The sequence below is a fragment of the Anticarsia gemmatalis genome, chromosome 13 (assembly GCF_050436995.1).
Source record: "Anticarsia gemmatalis isolate Benzon Research Colony breed Stoneville strain chromosome 13, ilAntGemm2 primary, whole genome shotgun sequence".
Classification (NCBI taxonomy): domain Eukaryota; kingdom Metazoa; phylum Arthropoda; class Insecta; order Lepidoptera; family Erebidae; genus Anticarsia; species Anticarsia gemmatalis.
Genome location: NC_134757.1, coordinates 5,626,885 through 5,646,405, shown reverse-complemented (window position 1 = coordinate 5,646,405; position 19,521 = coordinate 5,626,885). Strand labels below are relative to the sequence as shown.

The 19,521-nt window shown below is 35.7% G+C and overlaps 1 protein-coding gene across 8 annotated transcripts in view; it reads right to left on the bottom strand.

Moving 5' to 3' along the window:
* Positions 1 to 19,521, bottom strand: part of Liprin-gamma (liprin protein kazrin) — a 115,641-nt gene that overhangs the window by 26,189 nt on the left and 69,931 nt on the right. For all 8 annotated transcript variants that reach the window (XM_076121694.1, XM_076121696.1, XM_076121697.1 and 5 more), the window contains exons 2-4: positions 2,398 to 2,643; positions 955 to 1,234; positions 153 to 404 (exon numbers count right to left, since the gene is read on the bottom strand). In XM_076121694.1, coding sequence (XP_075977809.1) covers positions 153 to 404; positions 955 to 1,234; positions 2,398 to 2,433 — 568 coding nt within the window. In that variant the 5' untranslated portion in view covers positions 2,434 to 2,643. The remainder of the gene's footprint in view (positions 1 to 152; positions 405 to 954; positions 1,235 to 2,397; positions 2,644 to 19,521) is intronic.

Genomic DNA, 19,521 nt, shown 5'->3' with positions numbered 1-19,521 from the left:
TGCTGAATATCGAACACGTTATTGAATGAACATACGAGCTCTAAATGTATTAGTGATATAAAAAATGGAATAACTTCCGTGTAAGCCAGCCATATTCCGAAATATGTATTTTGCTCGGAAATGTTGTACACAATTTGAATAAAATGTCATACCTCCTTCAAGTGTTGCTGTGATGTCAGCTCGAGGTTCTGGACCATCGCTGCTTCTTCCTGGTGATGTGGCATCAGGCAGTGGCACCTCCTCTTCGGAACTATCCGCAGGGTCCAGAATATTCCTCTCGCTGGTATTACTGTTCCCTCCATTGCCAATCTCGGCATATGTTCCACTGTCACTACCATTCTGTATTGACCATTTTACTGGAGATTCAACCTTGCCATTCGCTTGATTTTCTTTATTGTCATCGTCTAGGAAAAAGCGGATACTTTAATAATACATTTTCGGACGTCCATTTACGATACCGATCTTCGAACCGTACACTACGGTTTGTAGATCGTATTACGAGTGAGATCCCAGTATAAATATGGGGTTCTTCGGTCGGAAAGGTAGTCGATAAGGAGGTCAGTAGAATTTTACAACGATAAAATATATGAAATTGTTCGGTTGGGTTGTCTACCTTATAACAATAAATTGTCTGTGAAACAGTCTCTGTTATACCTCGGGGGAAGTGGATCTTATGTGTGTGGTTATGCTTTTTTATCATCAATCTCTGGGGCTTTAAAATATATGGTTTATATTTTATTTATTGTTTGAACAAGCAAAGCTGAAGCAAATATGACATGATTCTATGCATCTGACTAGCACATATTCATTTTTTATTCTTCAGTTACAATGAAAAGTAGTTACTTAAATTGAATCGAATAACTAAGAAAGCACTTAACATTATCATAATACGATAAGCTAAATATCCTTGAACAACACGTGTCTTGAGATATAATCAAATAAATACAAACATACCTATAAAGGGATTATCCTTCCCGTTTCGAATTGACAGTCTAGTAGTCCTGTTGAGGGTGGCTTCTTTGTCGACACTGAGGTTGCCGAGGCCACCATTTCTCGGTTTGTCGAGGGTTCCAATGAGGAAGCGTCGTTCGGGTGGCACCGGTCGGTCGAGCTCGGGCCGGTCGAGCGCAGAACTGGCCGGGGTTATGAGTGGGTCAGCTGGCTCCGGCTCCGCGTCCGCGTCAACCCTGGCCCCCACTGAGACTTGCTCGTCGACCATTTTGCGGAGTTTCGCCTGTGAAGTATACCCGTTAGTATCCATTTAACGAAATAAAAAAAACAGTTTTGACGTGTGCTTGTGTGTGCCTGTAACGTATTTTGTATTCCGTAAGTAGTGTTTTAGTGCTATTCCATAATCAAGCTTATTTTTGAAAATGATATAATGTGTATAGTTAGTACATATATAGTAAATCAATGGCTCTGTGTCATTATTACGCACCGCAAGTTTTACAGTTGCGTGCCTAATAAATTGATTTAATAAAAATACCATTTAATTAATTTACACTATCGCCGCTAAAATGAAACGAGGGTGTTATTTCTAACTTTCATAATGAATGTGTTATAAAGTCTTTGTAATCCAGCTTATATTATAAACACAGTTTTAGGGCAACAGCCATATATTTCGGCCATCCGACGACGCCATATCTGTAGCTATTAATCTAAACATACCCCCTCCAGTTAATTCACCTGCTACAGTTTGATGTAATAGTCGTTTAAGTCTGTTCGTTTAATCGTTGTGTTTAGGGTGGCACGACACCCTTAAGGCATGCCAACTCCATAATTAATAATCATATTTTCATAATGCATCTCGCGGCAGATGAGTGTAACAAATGATTTGTCATCTCAAGGCGGTACTTTGTATAAGAAAACATCATTTTCCGGACCCCGAGGGATATTAGAATATTAAGACAATTAAGAAAGCTACCCTTTAATGCCATAGCTTTACATTAAACCAATCTAAAATATGACTTGGATTCTTAAGGTGTTTATAAGTAAAATGTTCGAATGGTTTTCAGACAAAAGTCAACAAAAACTACATGACTAAACTTTGAACGTCTGTGTACGAGTTTGTTGAATGAAAGTAATTTCATATATTATGGAAATAGATTTGTCCAATTGAATTGGAAACATTAGTAATCGCGTGCTTACACGAACATACGCGAGCTACCCGCATGTCATGTAGCAGGATGTTGTCAAGAGTTGCCCCGTTAAACGTTCAACGGTCTAACAATGGCTTGTCGAAGCGTGGCGTGTGCTAATCGTGCATGCAAATAGCTGGAAACAGACTGGCTACACCCCACCGCCACGTAAATGACGCGTGCTCATTGGCTACACTTTATCAGGCGGTGTTGAACACACGTGGTGTCGGGTGTTGGTAGTCTGTGTCGCAGGCCTCACCTGGGCGTCGCCTAGTATGCGGCGCACTAGCGCCATCAGGCCGCCGTGGCAGGCGCTGTCATGCTATCCTCCGCCTCCCCGTCGCCTCATTGTCTCCGTCCCGTGACACCTGCCACACACCCCTCACACCACCTATTCACCACTAAACTTTCAATACAAATTGAAACTATTCCACTTTGCTCGCTACCCTTTGTCTCAGCACTTCGATGACAGCCCGGAATGAGGACGTCGCACCGTTGGAATTATCTGAAACAAACATATTACATTGTTAACTTCATGATAGAGAATGTGTGCTCGTCCTCGGTTTGAATTAACTTCCGTCTGTTCTCACATAGTGTAATGCGTTTTAAGTAGGTTACGATTCTATTGGGGACAACAATTGTGTTCGTAAATAAAGCTGTAAATATTTGTATATATTGTTTAACTTTACAAATTTATTGCTGACGTTTTATGCAACAATTTATCACAATTAGGTTTTATTGCCGACATTGTGTTCCCTCGAACAATTGAATGTTTTTCTTTCTAGAAATATACGCCTACTACAAATATTTTAAGTCAAAACTGCAGTAAAACATTCCATCACGTTTTAATAATCTAAAATACATTTCCATTGCCGTGTTCCTTGTACAGTGTACAGTCTAGCTCTCTTGAAAGTTGCGTAGTTTGTATAAAGAAAAACATTTTTCTGTTACAGAAGCCTTTTGAAGCATCGTGCGAACTAATTACTACGTCCACCAAGAAAAATACTAAAGGGCTCTTAATTGCCCGCTAAGTACGAACCGTAATAAAGTTCCGTCAAAATACTTGTGAAACTCATTATTCAGGTCGCCGCGAGCGCTTTCTGCGGTACAAACGGCTTTCGTCTTTGAAGTCACCATCTGATTCTTTTTGTCAATGCTTCCTGACGCCGCGCCGGTACAAAAAGAAAAGGGGTTTCTGTTCACTGAAATTATTGTTCGGGGCGAGAAAATCGTCGATGTTACACAAAAACTCTTGTTTATTGAACATCGGCCCAGCTGGCCTCTCGTTGCTGACGTAATTACGCAGACGCGGAATGCGAATGCAAGCGTCAAGTGTAATTTTTTTATGTAATTGAGCCTGTTATGTAAATTGGTAGAACGAACTCGGTTTTTTTTTTAATTTTGGTGCTTTATCCTGATGAATATAGTCCGTGCAAACGCTTTAAGGCGGTAATTTGCGAAGTGCGGCTGGTTGAGCCCGCCCGCTCCAGTTATTGGCCGCAAAATTGATTAAAATTCCAGCTGCGTAAGGGAGTCTCATCTACTTTTTTATTAGATTGCGCTCACTCAAGACTGTTTTAGTAAGTTTCTATTCGTATTCGACCATTTGATTTCGGCAAGTAATCAGGTCGTCCGTTGTAACTCACTACTGTTGAACGAGCCAAAGGACAGCCTCATTTGGAGTGTAATTAGAAAGTGAATAGGTAACGAAAGAAAAGGCAGATATATAGTTCGGTTAAAAAAATATAATAAAAAATATTTGTAAACACTTACGTCGCGATAAACTTACTTTTTATTCAGTACAATAGAGAGTCTTTTCATTTTCATTTTCATTATGTTGAAGAATTAATTATCATACATTTTTGATCGAAAAAGTCAATATCATTAATTAAACTTAAGGCATCGTTTTTTAAATTACGTATACTCTATGTAAACGGTGACGTTGTCTAATTTAAATCAATATAGATACCTGGCATTTAATTTAGATTTAGTTTTATCCCATTCTCGCAAGGGTGGGCACGTCACGAGTGCAGTATTCATCAAAGTAATTGCGCTGTTTCATTAAAAGTCCCGGCACATCCTTCAAGATTTGCATAAAAAGGTCTCCAGGCTTCGTCGGAAAGCCTCCCCTCGAGTTAACATTAAACCAATTTTTAAATGTCACTTACTCTTAAAAAATGTCACGTTTGAAGAACAAAGTCTGTAAACGAAGAGTTCAGCCAAGAAATTGTATCGACATTTAGAACATAAATAAAAAAAACGGTGCTGGAAAATCCTATAAGTATGTGAAAATTTTAAGCTGACGTGTGGAAACAACAATTTAGCAGGTAAAACTTACTTCAATTTTCTAATAAATTTAATATTTACGGATATTTATAGTAAAAAATATAAAAGTTATATTAATTTTTATATCACAAAGGTATGTATAATTTAATAAACAACATACTCAACGCAAACAATCTGCGGCAAGGATGCGGGTGCCACAAAGAACTCGAGTAATACAAAAGTTGAACCAAAACACGTAATCCTATGTTCACAACTTTGTTTTGTGGCGCGTTTTTTGTTCGTTGTTTTAGGAATAATGCACTGGACTTTGAACTGATACTTCATAGTTTCCTTTTTATATGCGTCGTATATTATCGTGATATTACCGTTAGTAAGCTGTCAGTGATATCGACACTGTTAGGGGGTGAGTAAAATAACACAGTCAACTTTACAATTTTCCTGTAGTTAGATATGGTTATATGGGTGTAAAAATTAGCAAAATCCATAGCTTGGCAATTTTTTTACGTATCAATAACTATGTAAAACTACATTGCCATGAAAACAAACGGAAAAAAAATGTTCCAACAAAGCTTTTAACGACCGAAAACCTTTCTCTAAAATGAAACACCCTCGAATAAAAGATGTCAATGTAACATTTCCTCCTTTATTAAGTTTCCCAAGTTCTACAGCCTAATATAAAATGTCTATTGAAGTTGCTGAAGGGAGCCACGAAACTTGCACAGCTTGTAGGAGATCGCAGCCGCGGCGGTCGCCGGGCCATATTCACCTAACCGTTATTCAAGCTAAAGTTCAGCCTAGCTATAATTCAAGTGAGTGGAGCACTGAGCCTCGTTATTACAGCCTTTGAATACTTCATACTTTAATTAAAACGTTGTACGGAGTTTTATATCTACGCACACGACTACGGAGAAATGATACTATTCTCTGAAATATTACAAGTTAAATTTTTCGTTGTATATTTTGAGATTAATTTGAAGTTAATTAACGTGGCAATAATTGCAATATTTTAAAAATATGTTTAATTTATTTAAGTTAATTGGATAAAATATAATTTACTTAGTTGATTAATTCTCAGAACTTCAGATGAATATGAAAATATTGTTTAACCATATTATTATTAACGCGTTTAACGAAGTTTTCTATTTAAAATAAATAACATTAGTGTGTTTAAGACTTTGGAAAGACAATCTTTAAAATAACGAGTAAACAATTTGAAATAAAATTTTAGCTTGAAAATTATTGGTTTATTTCTGCTAAAACCATAAACAATGCAAAGGTCAACCACTATGGAACCTTGTCTCAGTGTTCGTTCATAATAAAGGAGGTTAAATGAGCATAACATATCAGACCATAATTAATTATCAAATCTAATCTCAAACGTAATTCATTCATAAGGGTTCCATTTTATCAAGAGGCGTTAGCGTAAATCATGTTTCTGTTAGGTCTGATATTAATTATATTTAAAACAAAGGATTTATTTTTAAACCCCGACGCAAAAAGAGGGGTGTTATAAGTTTGACGTGTCTGTCTGTGGCATCTTAACTTCCGAACGGATGCAGTGATGTCAATTTAGTTTTCTTGTATTAAAGGTGACTTATGTGCAAGTGTTTTTAGTCATATTTGATGAAAATCGGTTGAAAGTGGGGAGATTAACCGAATGTCTGCTAATTTACTCGGGTGGGGTCACAAATAGCTTTTTATTATGAGAAAGTTGGTAGTGGGAAAATTAGATTGGCTTTACCTAGCCTAACCTAACTATAAAACGTATGAAATAAAAAAAATATAAAATCGGGGGTTTCTAAAATTTTTAATTTATAGTTATTGCTACAGATTTTCATTTTGGAAGTATTAATTTTTAAAGCCAGACGGCTGGGAGCTTTGGCACAGGTGACGGGAATCATCTGAAGCGGCCAGGATCGCATGGAGACTATATTTACGGCGAAACTTACACGACGTGCCTCCAACTGTTCCATTATAATAGCATCATAAATAGCTAAGTTTAAATCTGCACATTAACTATTACGAACAGGACTTTAACTTACTAATGTCATAGTCTGTCCTTATTTAAGTTTTTAAACTTGCTGTGTGTAAGGAAAATTTACTGCAACTTGTAAACTTTGTGTTTGTAATTCCGTGTAAATAACATTCAAATGCTTGGATATAATATCTTGCATAACAATTTGAGAATAAAGAATAATAGTTTGTGTGCTGGAAATGATGACAATTTCAAAAAAAAATGTTGTTTTGGATAAATATATGGAAAAAGGGAGAATTTTAAATTGAAATTGTTTTTCGTGCAGTGTTTTGGCGGCGTGGTTGTCATATTATAGAATCTCTATAAATACAAGACAAAAACACGTACCACTATTTTACTTATTGTGTAAATACGTAAACAAAATAGAAATCAGAGGAAAAAGCAGAAAAGGCTTATAATTTTGTTGCACAATATGATCGGAGTGCCAACGATAAAAATCTTTTTACCACGTTTGGCATTCTTCAATCATTTTACAAAGAGGGCGCTGTATCCACGGTTACAAATTCCCTCACAGGGTGATCCTATTCTACATTATTTATATTATACAGGCACTTGTAAGCTCTCACAATACCATTGAGTGCGTTTTCAATTTTCCCTGTAGGCACCACGAATATATTGTAAAATTTAAATCGAAATCTTGCTTCAGCATGTTAAATGCTTTATTATTGAGTTAGTCGCTTCCGAATGTTGGGTCTTAATGAATTAATAATAAGAATAACACCAACACAGTTTGGCTGTGTGGAAATTTAAGATTATATTAAGTGGGTACAGTTAATACTATGAATACTAGTAAATTTTAAACATTAAGTCCAGGAAATCTTTCTTGGTCATGAATGTTCAGAAACTGTCTAGAAAATAGTGGCTTTGAAGTAACTTAAAATTTACGCAAGTAGCTACGATGTAAAAAGCTTCCAGTCTAAATATGCTTATATTGATCGCTTTCGCAAAACTTTTTTCATTGTCTTCCACAACAAAGATATGTAGTACACATTGTCTTCGGCGCTAGAATACTAATATCTTGGCAAATATACACAAGTAAGACAGGCTTGTCACATAAACAATAAAAGAAAATAATTATAATTTAGTCTGCGGTATGCGGCGCAAGGCCGCAAGGAAAATAAAGGCGTACCATTTGTGCCTTCTACCCAAAGAAAAAAATGTTCAGGAAATTCAGTTCAACTTACTGGTTGCTTTATTTTCTTTTTTTTTTGATAGCGATGGAGTAACTCCAGGAAAACTAGAAGTACGTACCTTCAAACACTTTTTTATAATTTCTCCTAACTTTATGTTTGCGTTTACAGTGTTTTTGTTTTGGTTGGGCGCAATACTAACATAGAGTAGACTAAAAGTATATTAATTGGAATAATTTGTGGAACATAAATTGCCCAACCAGCTCTGGATTCTTGTTTTAGAGTGAAATTTTCCAACATTCATTTCTTTAACCAATTCATTTATTAAAGAGAATGAATCACTACATGTACTAAGAAAGCTAATCACTTAAACTATCGTAGATACTGTTTCATAGATACTAACGTGTGGTGCTAAGCCAGTAAAAGCCAAAGTCGCCTGAGACTAATCCGTTCGGCGGTCGCTAACCAGGCGTATCTCGCCCTGACGTTGGTAACTTTGGATGGCACAGTGCAAACCTGACCGCGAGATGTCCCTTCTACACAAACTCCTATATGCTCCTTACTTAACTATGCGCCGACTGTACCATTTGCATCCTCGTTTCGGCAAATTTATAGTTTGAATCATGCAAGCAGTGTTGTGTAGTTGTCTAATAAACAAACACTGTATTGCAGTTTGTCCTTTCAATTTATGGTTGAGTGTTGATGACATTTGAATTTGAATTGCTTCTTGAATTCGACTTAAATACTGTGAGAATATAAGCTGTTAACGTTTTAAATATTTCATACAAAGTAACACATAAATCAGTGATTGATAGAAACAAAACAATAACTGTCGGAATATTCAAAAGGGTTTCCTTTGAAGCTCGGAAATATTCCATCAAAACTTGTAGCGTGATCTATTCGTTGCTCCGTGAAATTTACACATCGTATACACACAGAATATACATGGTAGCAACATGAAACGTTGGCGGGCTCGTCGAACAGAAACAATAAAAGTAACGCTCGTGTCAAATATTCGATTCAAATACGAAACTCCCATCTCTGATCATCGCGTAGTTTGTGAAACGAACGTAAAACGTTTGCCTTTTAATCGATCGATAGACAGGTTTGAAAATCGACGGTTAGTTACATCTGTGTCGAGTACCTTTTGGAAATGCTCTTGGCAGCAAGCACGGTTTACCCCCTAGCGCATACGACGTCGTAATCCGGTTTTAACATCATATTTATACGAAAAACGTCAGTCAGAATTGAATTTACTTAAGATATTCTGCCATAAAATTGAAATACTTGAAGGCAAAGCGAACCCTTCGAAAAATAACTTTCTTGACAGTTTGACACAAGAATTTATAAAGTGTGCCAGCGCGGCATGGCGGCATGGCGGCGTGGCTTGGCGTGGTTGTGCCTGAAATAATGCGCTGTTAGCAGACACGTCAGCGGTAAAAGTTGGTGCAAGTTCCCTGAGGAGCCGACGTCGACAGCTACCTACACAAGTTCCACTCCGCACAAACTCACTAACTAGATAGGGGCTTGTCTCGCAAAGTCCTTCATACTTAATTATAAATAAATATGACGTATTTCGTGGCTCTCGCGAGGACACCGACTAGTTTGCAGATAACTCGTCCACGCCGAACTATCGGAATTGGAACTATGATGAGTTAGCGGTGTACGAGTCTCAGCGGGCTGTTACAACTTACGGTATAATCCATTGCGATAAATATGCCTATTAGCCTAACCCCGTATTGCCCAAATTATAACAGATTGCTTTACCGCTCCTGTGATTTAGTGTAACGATGGAAATTACTGGGAACAGAGGGCTTAATGTTAAATTCATTCTAATACAATAAGTGAACATAAATATCCTCGGAATATTGTAAATTAAATTATAAGAAAACAATATTCTAATGAAAGTTTTGCTTGAGATCGCGTCTATCAACTCAAAAAGTCTATCGAAAACATTCCTAATTTTCTATCTAATTTCAAATGTATTTTGAAAGAAATGTTGCCCTGAGATAAAACGAATGTCAGATACTTAACGTCTATTCATACCTAAGACTAAATAATTCTAATAATTTGGTAACGTTTTATATAACAATTTGTACAGCTTCATTATTATTATTTGAAATCTATTGACACGAAGAGGAAGATTATTATTAAAATACGATAAAATTGATAAGTCTGAAAAAGAGGATGCTAAGTAAACAAGTAAACTAAATGTTTTACAATACTGATGACAGTATCGGTGGTGCACAACTAAATATTTTTTCCCGAAAACGTAGTCGCTAAATGGTCTCCACTTCATTTTCACATAGCCCGAAGATAAATAAATTTTAGAAAATGTACACAAGCTTTTTCTACCTGTGTTCTTCTGTTCCAGTTTGAAAATTGAATATTCTACTAAAAAAATAACGTTTATTTTTGCAGAATGCTGAATAGTAACAAACCTCAATACATGCATTGTTTTCCATAATCAAAAGCCGTATTCAGTAGCAGTTGAACTCAGCTAGAATGAAACTGGTACACAAAGTTTGAAACAAAACAAAAACCTCTTTTTTACATTCGAGCGAACAGCTAGCATTATTTAAGCGCTGCCTAATAAGAATCGCAGCATACAAACATGGAAATGAGTTCTCTTAATACGGAGCGAATGAGTGTGTAATATAATCGTTCCTATAAATTCTGGTGGCGGTGCGCGTATAATTGAAATGTCAGGTGGAACTCCTACGTAATCCAATAAAGTCGCGCGTGATCATATCACGCGTACGACTGCTGCCTATTTTTATATTAGGGTACTTTAGACTGAAAATGTTATGCTTAAAAATACATTATTATTGATATTTCTAAAAAAAATATTCACGGACATAATGATAGTCGTAAGGAAGTAACCAACAGCTTATTATAACTTTCTGGATTGTTCGTTAAACGTGCTTTTCATAATAGGTAGGCAAGTGTTAGTACAATTAATTTAATTATATTGTTATAATTTCCATGTTAATATAAGCACTCTAAGACTAAATAGTAACGAGTACTTATGTCCTACTTAATATGAAAACGATCGAAAATGACCAATTTTGATCAAATACCAAATTGATACGGGTCCATAAAGATTGTCGTATAAAGCCCTTTTTATTTATATACACCAAACGATGTAATACATGTTGCCCAATTTAATTTAGTTCGTGAAAAATATAAAAGCTTTCTCTCTTTATTAGACCTATTTACAAAATACACGCGCAGCTGTGAATTTATTTAGTGACACATTACGCGAAATAGTCCATTTATATTTTTTAATAAATTCTCTTCGTGAAAAATAACACTCAGTTCAATATCATAACAAAAGAAATATTATAGAGGTACATAAATTCAATATATTTTTATTAACAAACGATAAAACTTAAATCATTTACAGGTAGGGTTGACAAATCCAGGCTGATCATTTCCTGGACATTTCCTGTGGCCACGAATGGAATTAGAGTTTTAGTCTCCGGTCCGGGAGGTTAGTAGTAAAATACTAGTAGAAAACCTAGAATTACTATAAGTTGAAAAAAAAAAACTACAGCAAAGTAAAATTACTGGACACGGGAGAACACGCAAAATTCCGGGACAATCCCGGAAATTTCGGCCTTCTGGCAACGCTATATACAGGTATAACTTTCACAATATAAAACTTCATAAATCCAAATATGACACATTCAGGGCCAACACGATTTGACATAATCCATTAAAATTAATAAACGTGATAGCTTATTCGTGACAGTAACGTACTCCATAGTAGTCCGTTAAAACCGAATTCAAATAACGCATAATGGTTGGCTTACGTAATAGCAATATCTATTAGATATACCTATAATAAAATGGCCTGGTTCATTCAGATAAGGTTGGCAGCACACAAAAACTGTTGCGGAACAAAACATGATTTGTTATTTGTCTAACATGCTAAGAAAGTGACGGCAATTTTTCTGAAGTTGACTTTTAACGTGCGTGATTCACGCATGATGTGTTGTTGTTTTATGTTTAGCTTGTTTGTATTGTGATATTATTTACACATATCTATACTAATATTATAAAGCTGAAGAGTTTGTTTGTTTGTTTGTTTGTTTGTTTGTTTGTTTGTTTGTTTGTTTGTTTGTTTGAACGCGCTAATCTCAGGAACTACTGGTCCGATTTGAAAAATTCTTTCAGTGTTAGATAGCCCATTTATTGAGGAAGGCTATAGGCTGTATATCATCACGCTACGACTAATAGGAGCAAAGTACCAGTGAAAAATGTTACAAAAACGGGGAAAATTATACTTCTCTTATGTGACGCAAGCGAAGTTGCGCGGGTCAGCTATCTTAAATAGTTAAGCAAATAAAAGTGTGAATGTTTTATTTGTATTTAAGCTATCTTAATGACCACACCGTAATTTTTCGAGCATTCTGGTGCCATCACCAAAATTCTAGAAAGGAAAATAAGCGAGGGGTGGAAATATTGAGAAAAATATGATTTATTATTTCACAATCACGAGCAAATTCATTGCAAATTAATGCAAGGATTGGCAAGCGAAAATACAGTTTTCAACATCAAGCTTTGTTTTTTTTTTAACAAACTTCATAAAGTAAACTATAATCCATCGAAATAATCGAAAAAATAATCCATCGAAAAAACAATAAAACATTTTAGTACAAAAACTTTTACAACAGAAAGTAGTGTGGCACAATCCTTAGCTGTATAAAGCAGGCAGACTATTGAAGTAGATGAAGATGTTAATTTCCTATGTAAACCTGGTTGAAAGCGCTTTGAGCGCAGGTGCTCCTCACAGATATTGCATCGCTCGCCTAACTATACAGTACTATACAGTACTATACGCCAATATAAATGTAGATATATGCATGCTATTAAAACAATCTTGCATTTCATTAAAGTGTTCGGTATTAAGTTTAACTTATACATATACTATCGAAATCAGGCTTTATCAACTGTCAAAAATGCAGTCGCAGTGGTCACTCTCATAGGCCTTTTTAGAACGAAGATGTTACTTCGTTATGAATTGCAGTGCTCTATTTGACGCCACCTAAATAATCTGCATAAAATAATCGCAGAGCAATGAAAATTATTAATACAATTAATTACTCTTTAGATACCATCAATTTCTGTAGAATCCAAGTACTCATAAAACTTAAAGAATTATCTACACAATTTAAAACTTATTCAATTCTAAAGACCTTAATTATTTAATTTGGAATTTTTACCTCTAAATTATCGAAACAATGTTGTAGAATTTAAAACATTTTAAAATTAATATCGAAGTTGTTTTTAATTAAGATAGAATTGAAGTTAAGATATTTCAATTTATTTAATTCACGTAGTTTTTATAAACAAGAATACGAAATAACTATAAAGTACTTTACTATTTTATGTTCTCTAGTTTCAGTTAAAAAGAGCGCAACCCATCTCAAAACGGCTATCATTTTTCAAAGTCACTCGCAGATGTTTTCACGTGCGGCCATAGTTCATACGAGAAAATCGGACAATTGTTTTACTGTTGAACTCTGAAACGTGACGCAGATAACTATATGTGAATTAAAATAACTGCTTTATAGATTATTAAAATAATTTGCAAAGCGATAAACTTAGAAGTTTGAATAGTTTGTGTCTTCCAACAGTCACTGTAAGTACTATATACTCGTAGCTAAAGCTTACTGGATCTAATCAGCAACAGACTTGTCAAGTCCGATAATTCATGGCCAGGATTAAGTAGAGGCACAGATATTTCAAATACGTAAAAAAAGGTATTTCAATAGTACTCGTAGTAGTAGATTTCCGTTAATTAAAAAGTTATATAGTAACTAAAGTTTACTACCGGTTTAATAGGTAGTGATATTTCAAACTGACAAACGATGTGTCCAGGTAATTCAAGGTTGTTACACCAGTAAATTTGGCACGCTAGCCATCAGAGACCCGCAGTTTATACAATAATTAGAAGGTAACAATGACTAAATTAAAAAAGTAACAAACGACTCCCATTTAACAAAACCCTATCATCCCTAATAATAACAGTGTTTAATGCGAATAAATTGCGTAGTCCCAACAAATTGTGAAAGATCTCAACAACTGAAAAAGTGTACTAAAAATAGACGGTTCTATGTTTTACATAGCTTTATGTTATCGTAAAGGTTAAAATTAACATGTATTCTTTTTAAAGTAGCGTACACACTGCAGCACTCACCGCTACAAAGTAAATGCCCTCACTCACCGCTCTCATTCGTTTCATTAGTACAAGTACACACCGGCGGTTCTGCCAACCTAATTAAAACGTTGCATGCCATACGGTGATATCAAGATTTAATGAGAAATTATTTCATTGTGAGGTGCTTAATGTTATTAGTTTTATAATTTCGTTAATATCATACGACATTATTAAAGGTTTCATAAAAGGCGGCTAAGGGATTAAGTAAAGCCGTCCACTTGTGTGTTTTAATATCAGCCCACGCTTGCCGCCCGCCTTGTAATTATATCAGCATAAAGAATTTTGTTTGTATTTTAAGGCACATTTTTATATGTCGCTCAAAACACTTTGTGTCGGTAATAAATTAGTTTGACAAGCAAACTAAAACAAGTGCTCATTAAACTGAAAGCTCGTAAAATTCTAAAGTCAGTACTGAAAATTGAACACATTGTGACTAATAAATTGCTTAAGATATTCAGAGATTAGCTAAAAAAGTTGCTTAAAGTAAAGTGTAGTTTCATCGTGACTATTAAAAGTAAAAGAAAAGTATTAAGGTATGTTCAACGGAGCAATAACCCGTGGAATATTGATGTCAAAATGTTAATTGCATATGTAAATCTGGGAAGGTTCACGACCTAGGGTGGTCGACCCACGTCACCGCACCGTGGCTTTGTATCGAGAGATATGCACAGATGAAACTTGAGATAACACGAGAAATACGTTTTAGTAAAGTTGCTTTGCTTTTATATGCAACGTATTATTACAGAAATGAAGATTTTTTCCATATTACAGTAATGGATGAACTCGGATGAAGTTGTTTTGTGAATTCTTGCTACAAGTTCTGTTTATTTTTTTTATATTAAAAGCTTCTGATGGTAATTCACTGTTGTAGATATTGTATTGACGTTATTTCTATTCATACATGAATAATATCACGCCTTTTTCCCATAGGCAAAGACCAAAGAACGGATGTATGGATAAGAGTAAGGCAAGTTTGTAAGGATTGTACCAAGTGGGGCCTTTTTTATTTTAATTAAGTTCAAATAATGAAAATCAATATGTTAATAGCGTGTTATGTCAGTTATATTTCCATTTATGAGAATAAAATAAAGCTTTCAAAGCGAATGATGTGCGTAATATATGAAATGTATTTCACTCAAACCATTTACGAAGGTTGACATAATACTTTCATCAAATATAAACGTTTTCACGACTATGTATGTTCTTGTTGTTAATATATTTCACTGAAACATCGCTCTACGTCGGTATCATTAACAATTTAATATAGGTCCCATGATACGCTGTAATAAAATAAATTCATTTATAAATGTTTGAACTTTATTTTTATTTTACATGCTATATTTTAGAGTACGTGTTTATGTGTGTTTTACTACTTAATATGTTATATTGTACTTAATGTGTGTTTTCTTTGAGGCTAGTACTTATTTGTAGAGTGGAATATATTAAGTATTTTAATATTAAGTATTTTAGGCTCCGACTTGATGGAGTAAGCGTTACGTCATTTTAGAAATGCCTATCTGATGGAAACAATATTATATTGTATACAAATAGACATTAAGTATTGGATTTTTATCGATCAACTTAAATACAATTTGGCATAGAAAAAAATCTATGGCTTTTACTAATTTCGGTCTATAAATATTACTAAAACTGTTCGACATATCCTATATTCACCATAATTGTTTTTTATTTAATAAAAAATCTTTATTAAACATTCGTGATCTCTAAACTTCTATGACATGAACAAATTGTTTTCGCCCAGTTAGTAGTTCTTAACCAAAGAAGCAGCGATTCTAATTTACTATCTGTAAAAGTTTATAATTATTTGTTTGGTACCTGTTGTAGACATAACCTGAAAGCCAACTTTAAACGTGTTTGTACCACAACTTAATTTGTTGTGGACCTGTGATTAATCCGGCGAACAGTTTAGTGGTGGATAGACGAAATAAACAGTGTTCAGATACAACAAAGTAAATAATCTCTTAGTAATGGAGTTGTTACCTTCTTAGTGAGGCTTTGCCGTTCATTACAGGCGGGCTTCGGTACTTCTGTACACTTACATGCCTACGTACTGGTTTGTCTATTTAAGTTCATGTAACTTTTTTAGTGAAAAGCAAATCATGTGTTCATTTCAACAAATATTAACACTGAGACGTTTATTTATATAAGAGACTTCATATATACTATGACTAACAATAGAAGAATGTAGTATTTAAAAAAATAATAGTATAATCGTATATATGCTGTTTTTCTTTTAGCGTAAAGGTAACCTTTGCTTTTAGAAAATATTATTACACTTGTCATAGTTTTAAAGTAAATTAACTACGTTTTTGGAGTAGTAGCTAAAGAAAACAAGTAACAAACAAGTCTGGAAGATTGGAAGCCATTTACACTGCCCTTTGACACTGATATAGGCTAAAGAAAAAACAACCTACACAATATTATTTCTTAAGTTTACATTAAAAGTTCGTCAATTGTTGTAAAAATAAATCGGCAGCACATTTTATATCTATTAAGTTACTACAGCACCTTTCAAGATTCAGTTAACATAAAAATTCCCATTCACAAGATACTTAATTCATACTTCCCATTGTTTAAAACACCTTATACGAGCTTGCAAATTAAGCTACAATAGATACATATACCGATGTAAATCACGAGCGTTCATAACGAGGAAGCACACCTAGAGGGGACATTGTGCGAAATAAATGGATGTCAAATATTTTTTAATACGTTGTCAAGCAAGTAATAAAGTTTTATTGTGATTCAAAACATTAATTTCCTCAGGGAGGACACCCAGGTATTTGTAATTTATAAACCAACAATGTGAGCTTAAACGAACCTACATCAATATTAGATTACGCTTATGTGGGTGATGCTTACAGGGTTTAGGATGAAACTTTTTCTAGTGATATCAAAAGATATTCATAAACCTTTTACATAGACAAAATTGCTTTTTGAGTACCTATTAGATATTATATGAATTTGATTTTCCAAAGATTTGATACACTAAACACGCTCTTAATATTTTATTTTTACGGTAATTATCAATGATTTATCAAAGTTTATATAATATATAGTTTCTTAGTCTTATAACCATTCAATTATAATGATCTAACGTTATCTGATTTCCTATGGGTTCTGAAAATGAACAGTGGAGAGATAGCATTAAAAACGGCCATTGTCATAACTGTATCTTACTTGTTAGTTAATTAGATACCACTTAAATCACAGTAAACAAAAACTACATAATCCAATTACGCAACAATAATCAGAAACTACTATTATCATTGCGTGAAAATAAAGCACAGTTCAGTAGCAATAAACAGCAAATATCAGTAGAGTATCTGTTCTGCCGTGCTTCGAGCTCGTTAAGTGTTGAAAGGCCGGAATAAACACAATGCTATGATAGTGGAGCCGCGTAGTGAGGAAAATGATCCTCTAACAAGCTCCATCGGAAAACAATCGAAACACACGGAAAGTGCGAAACTTTGTGTAATATAAAAAGTGATTTGATATAAGCGCGATTTGATAGCAACTTGTAATGAGGTATTCAGTTTATTGGTGCTTTTTATACGACTGTTTGTAACAGGTTATACGTTTATGACTATTATTATTGTCTAACTAGCTGACCCGCGCAACTTCGCTTGCGTCACATAAGAGAGAATGGTACAAAATTTTCCCCGTTTTTGTAACATTTTTTACTTTGGTACTCTGCTCCTATTGGTCGTAGCGTGATGATATATAACCTATAGCCTTCCTCGATAAATGGGCTATCTAACACTGAAATAATTTTTCAAATCGGACCCGTAGTTCCTGGGATTAGCGCGTTCAAACAAAAAATCTCTTCAGCTTTATAATATTAACTAGCTGACCCGCGCAACTTCGCTTGCGTCACATAAGAAAGATTGAAAAAAAAATTCCCCGTTTTTGTAACATTTTTTGTTGCTACTCCGCTCCTAATAGCCGTAGCGTGATGTTATATAGCCTAAAGCCTTCCTCGATAAATGGTCTATCTAACACTGAAAGAATTTTTCAAATCGGACCAGTAGTTCCAGAGATTAGCGCGTTCAAACAAACAAACAAACAATCAAACAAACAAACTCTTCAGCTTTATAATATTAGTATAGATATTAGGGAATGCAATCCCGACTCGAGATCGTCAACTCGAGATCCCTCGCGATCAGAAATATCAATCCCGCGGGATCCCGAGATTTTCGGGATCCCGTCTAGTTAGTAAAAATAATACAATTCGAACGGCTTGTTTAATGTAATATGTGTGTGATAGTGTGGTGAATGCAATAAATTATTATTTGAAAGAAAATAAAAGCCTTTATTTTTCAATATTACTAACAACGTAACATAATTAACAGGTGTAATAACATGAACATAATCAAAAAAGTAGGTGTAGGTCCAGGAGATCAAAATAAAAAGTAATCACATGGCATTTTGAAAGTAGCCTCTTAAAATACAAAGTGTATCAATAGTACGAGCTTCTTATCTTAAGTCTATTGCAATGTAGCCAACTGCTGAAAATGCCCTCTCCGACAATCCCGAACGGGATCTCGTCATATTATGCTTCGGGATTGATCCCGAAAAAATACACGGGATCTCGCGAGATCGGGATCCCGCGAGATCGGGATTGCATTCACTAATTAATATAGATATAATTATGTTACTGGTTTTAATTGACAAACCTTTCTATTGAGATCATATCGGTGAGGTCTTGCAAAAAAAAACATTAGTAACCAGTGGGCCTGTATGACAATATGTATAGATGTAAATGAACCTAATGAAGTTTGTAAGTGCTTGTTCACGTTGGAACTCGCGGGCGCGGTGGCGGTCGCGAGCGCGGGGACGTGGCGATTTGTGTTCACGTTGGCCGCCAGGCGGGCGTTTGGCTCAAACTGGCTCAAACTGGTTGATCTTATTTGACATCGCGAGTGGATCGCGCCCGCCACCGCTAGTTCGACGTGAACACACACGAACATCTTCACTTGTTTGATATTGGCGCGAGCGCCACGCGGGCCGCGCGCGACGCCGCTAGCTCGCCCGCGACTTAGACCGCGCGAACGGTTTGTACGTGAACACTTCGGTACATCGCCATACGTTTGATATTTCGCGACCGCGCCCGCCACCGCGCCCGCGAGTCAACGTGAATGAGCACTAAGGATCGAACTAAGTAGCATTCTCTGGTTTCCCCTATGGGAAGAAAACGTGAATATATGTATGTATGTATGTATATGTTACTGTAAAAGCCCGAACGGTGGTAAATCCTAAGTGCTTGTTCACGTTGGAACTCGCGGGCGCGGTGGCGGTCGCGAGCGCGGGGACGTGGCGATTTGTGTTCACGTTGGCCGCCAGGCGGGCGTTTGGCTCAAACTGGCTCAAACTGGTTAATCTTACTTGACATCGCGAGTGGATCGCGCCCGCCACCGCTAGTTCGACGTGAACACACACGAACATCTTCACTTGTTTGATATTGGCGCGAGCCCGCCACGCGGGCCGCGCGCGACGCCGCTAGCTCGCCCGCGACTTAGACCGCGCGAACGGTTTGTACGTGAACACTTCGGTACATCGCCATATGTTTGATATTTCGCGACCGCGCCCGCCACCGCGCCCGCGAGTCATCGTGAATGAGCACTAAGATTTTCCGGTATAACCTAAGATTTACCAACTCGCTATGGTAAAAGTCCGAACAATTCT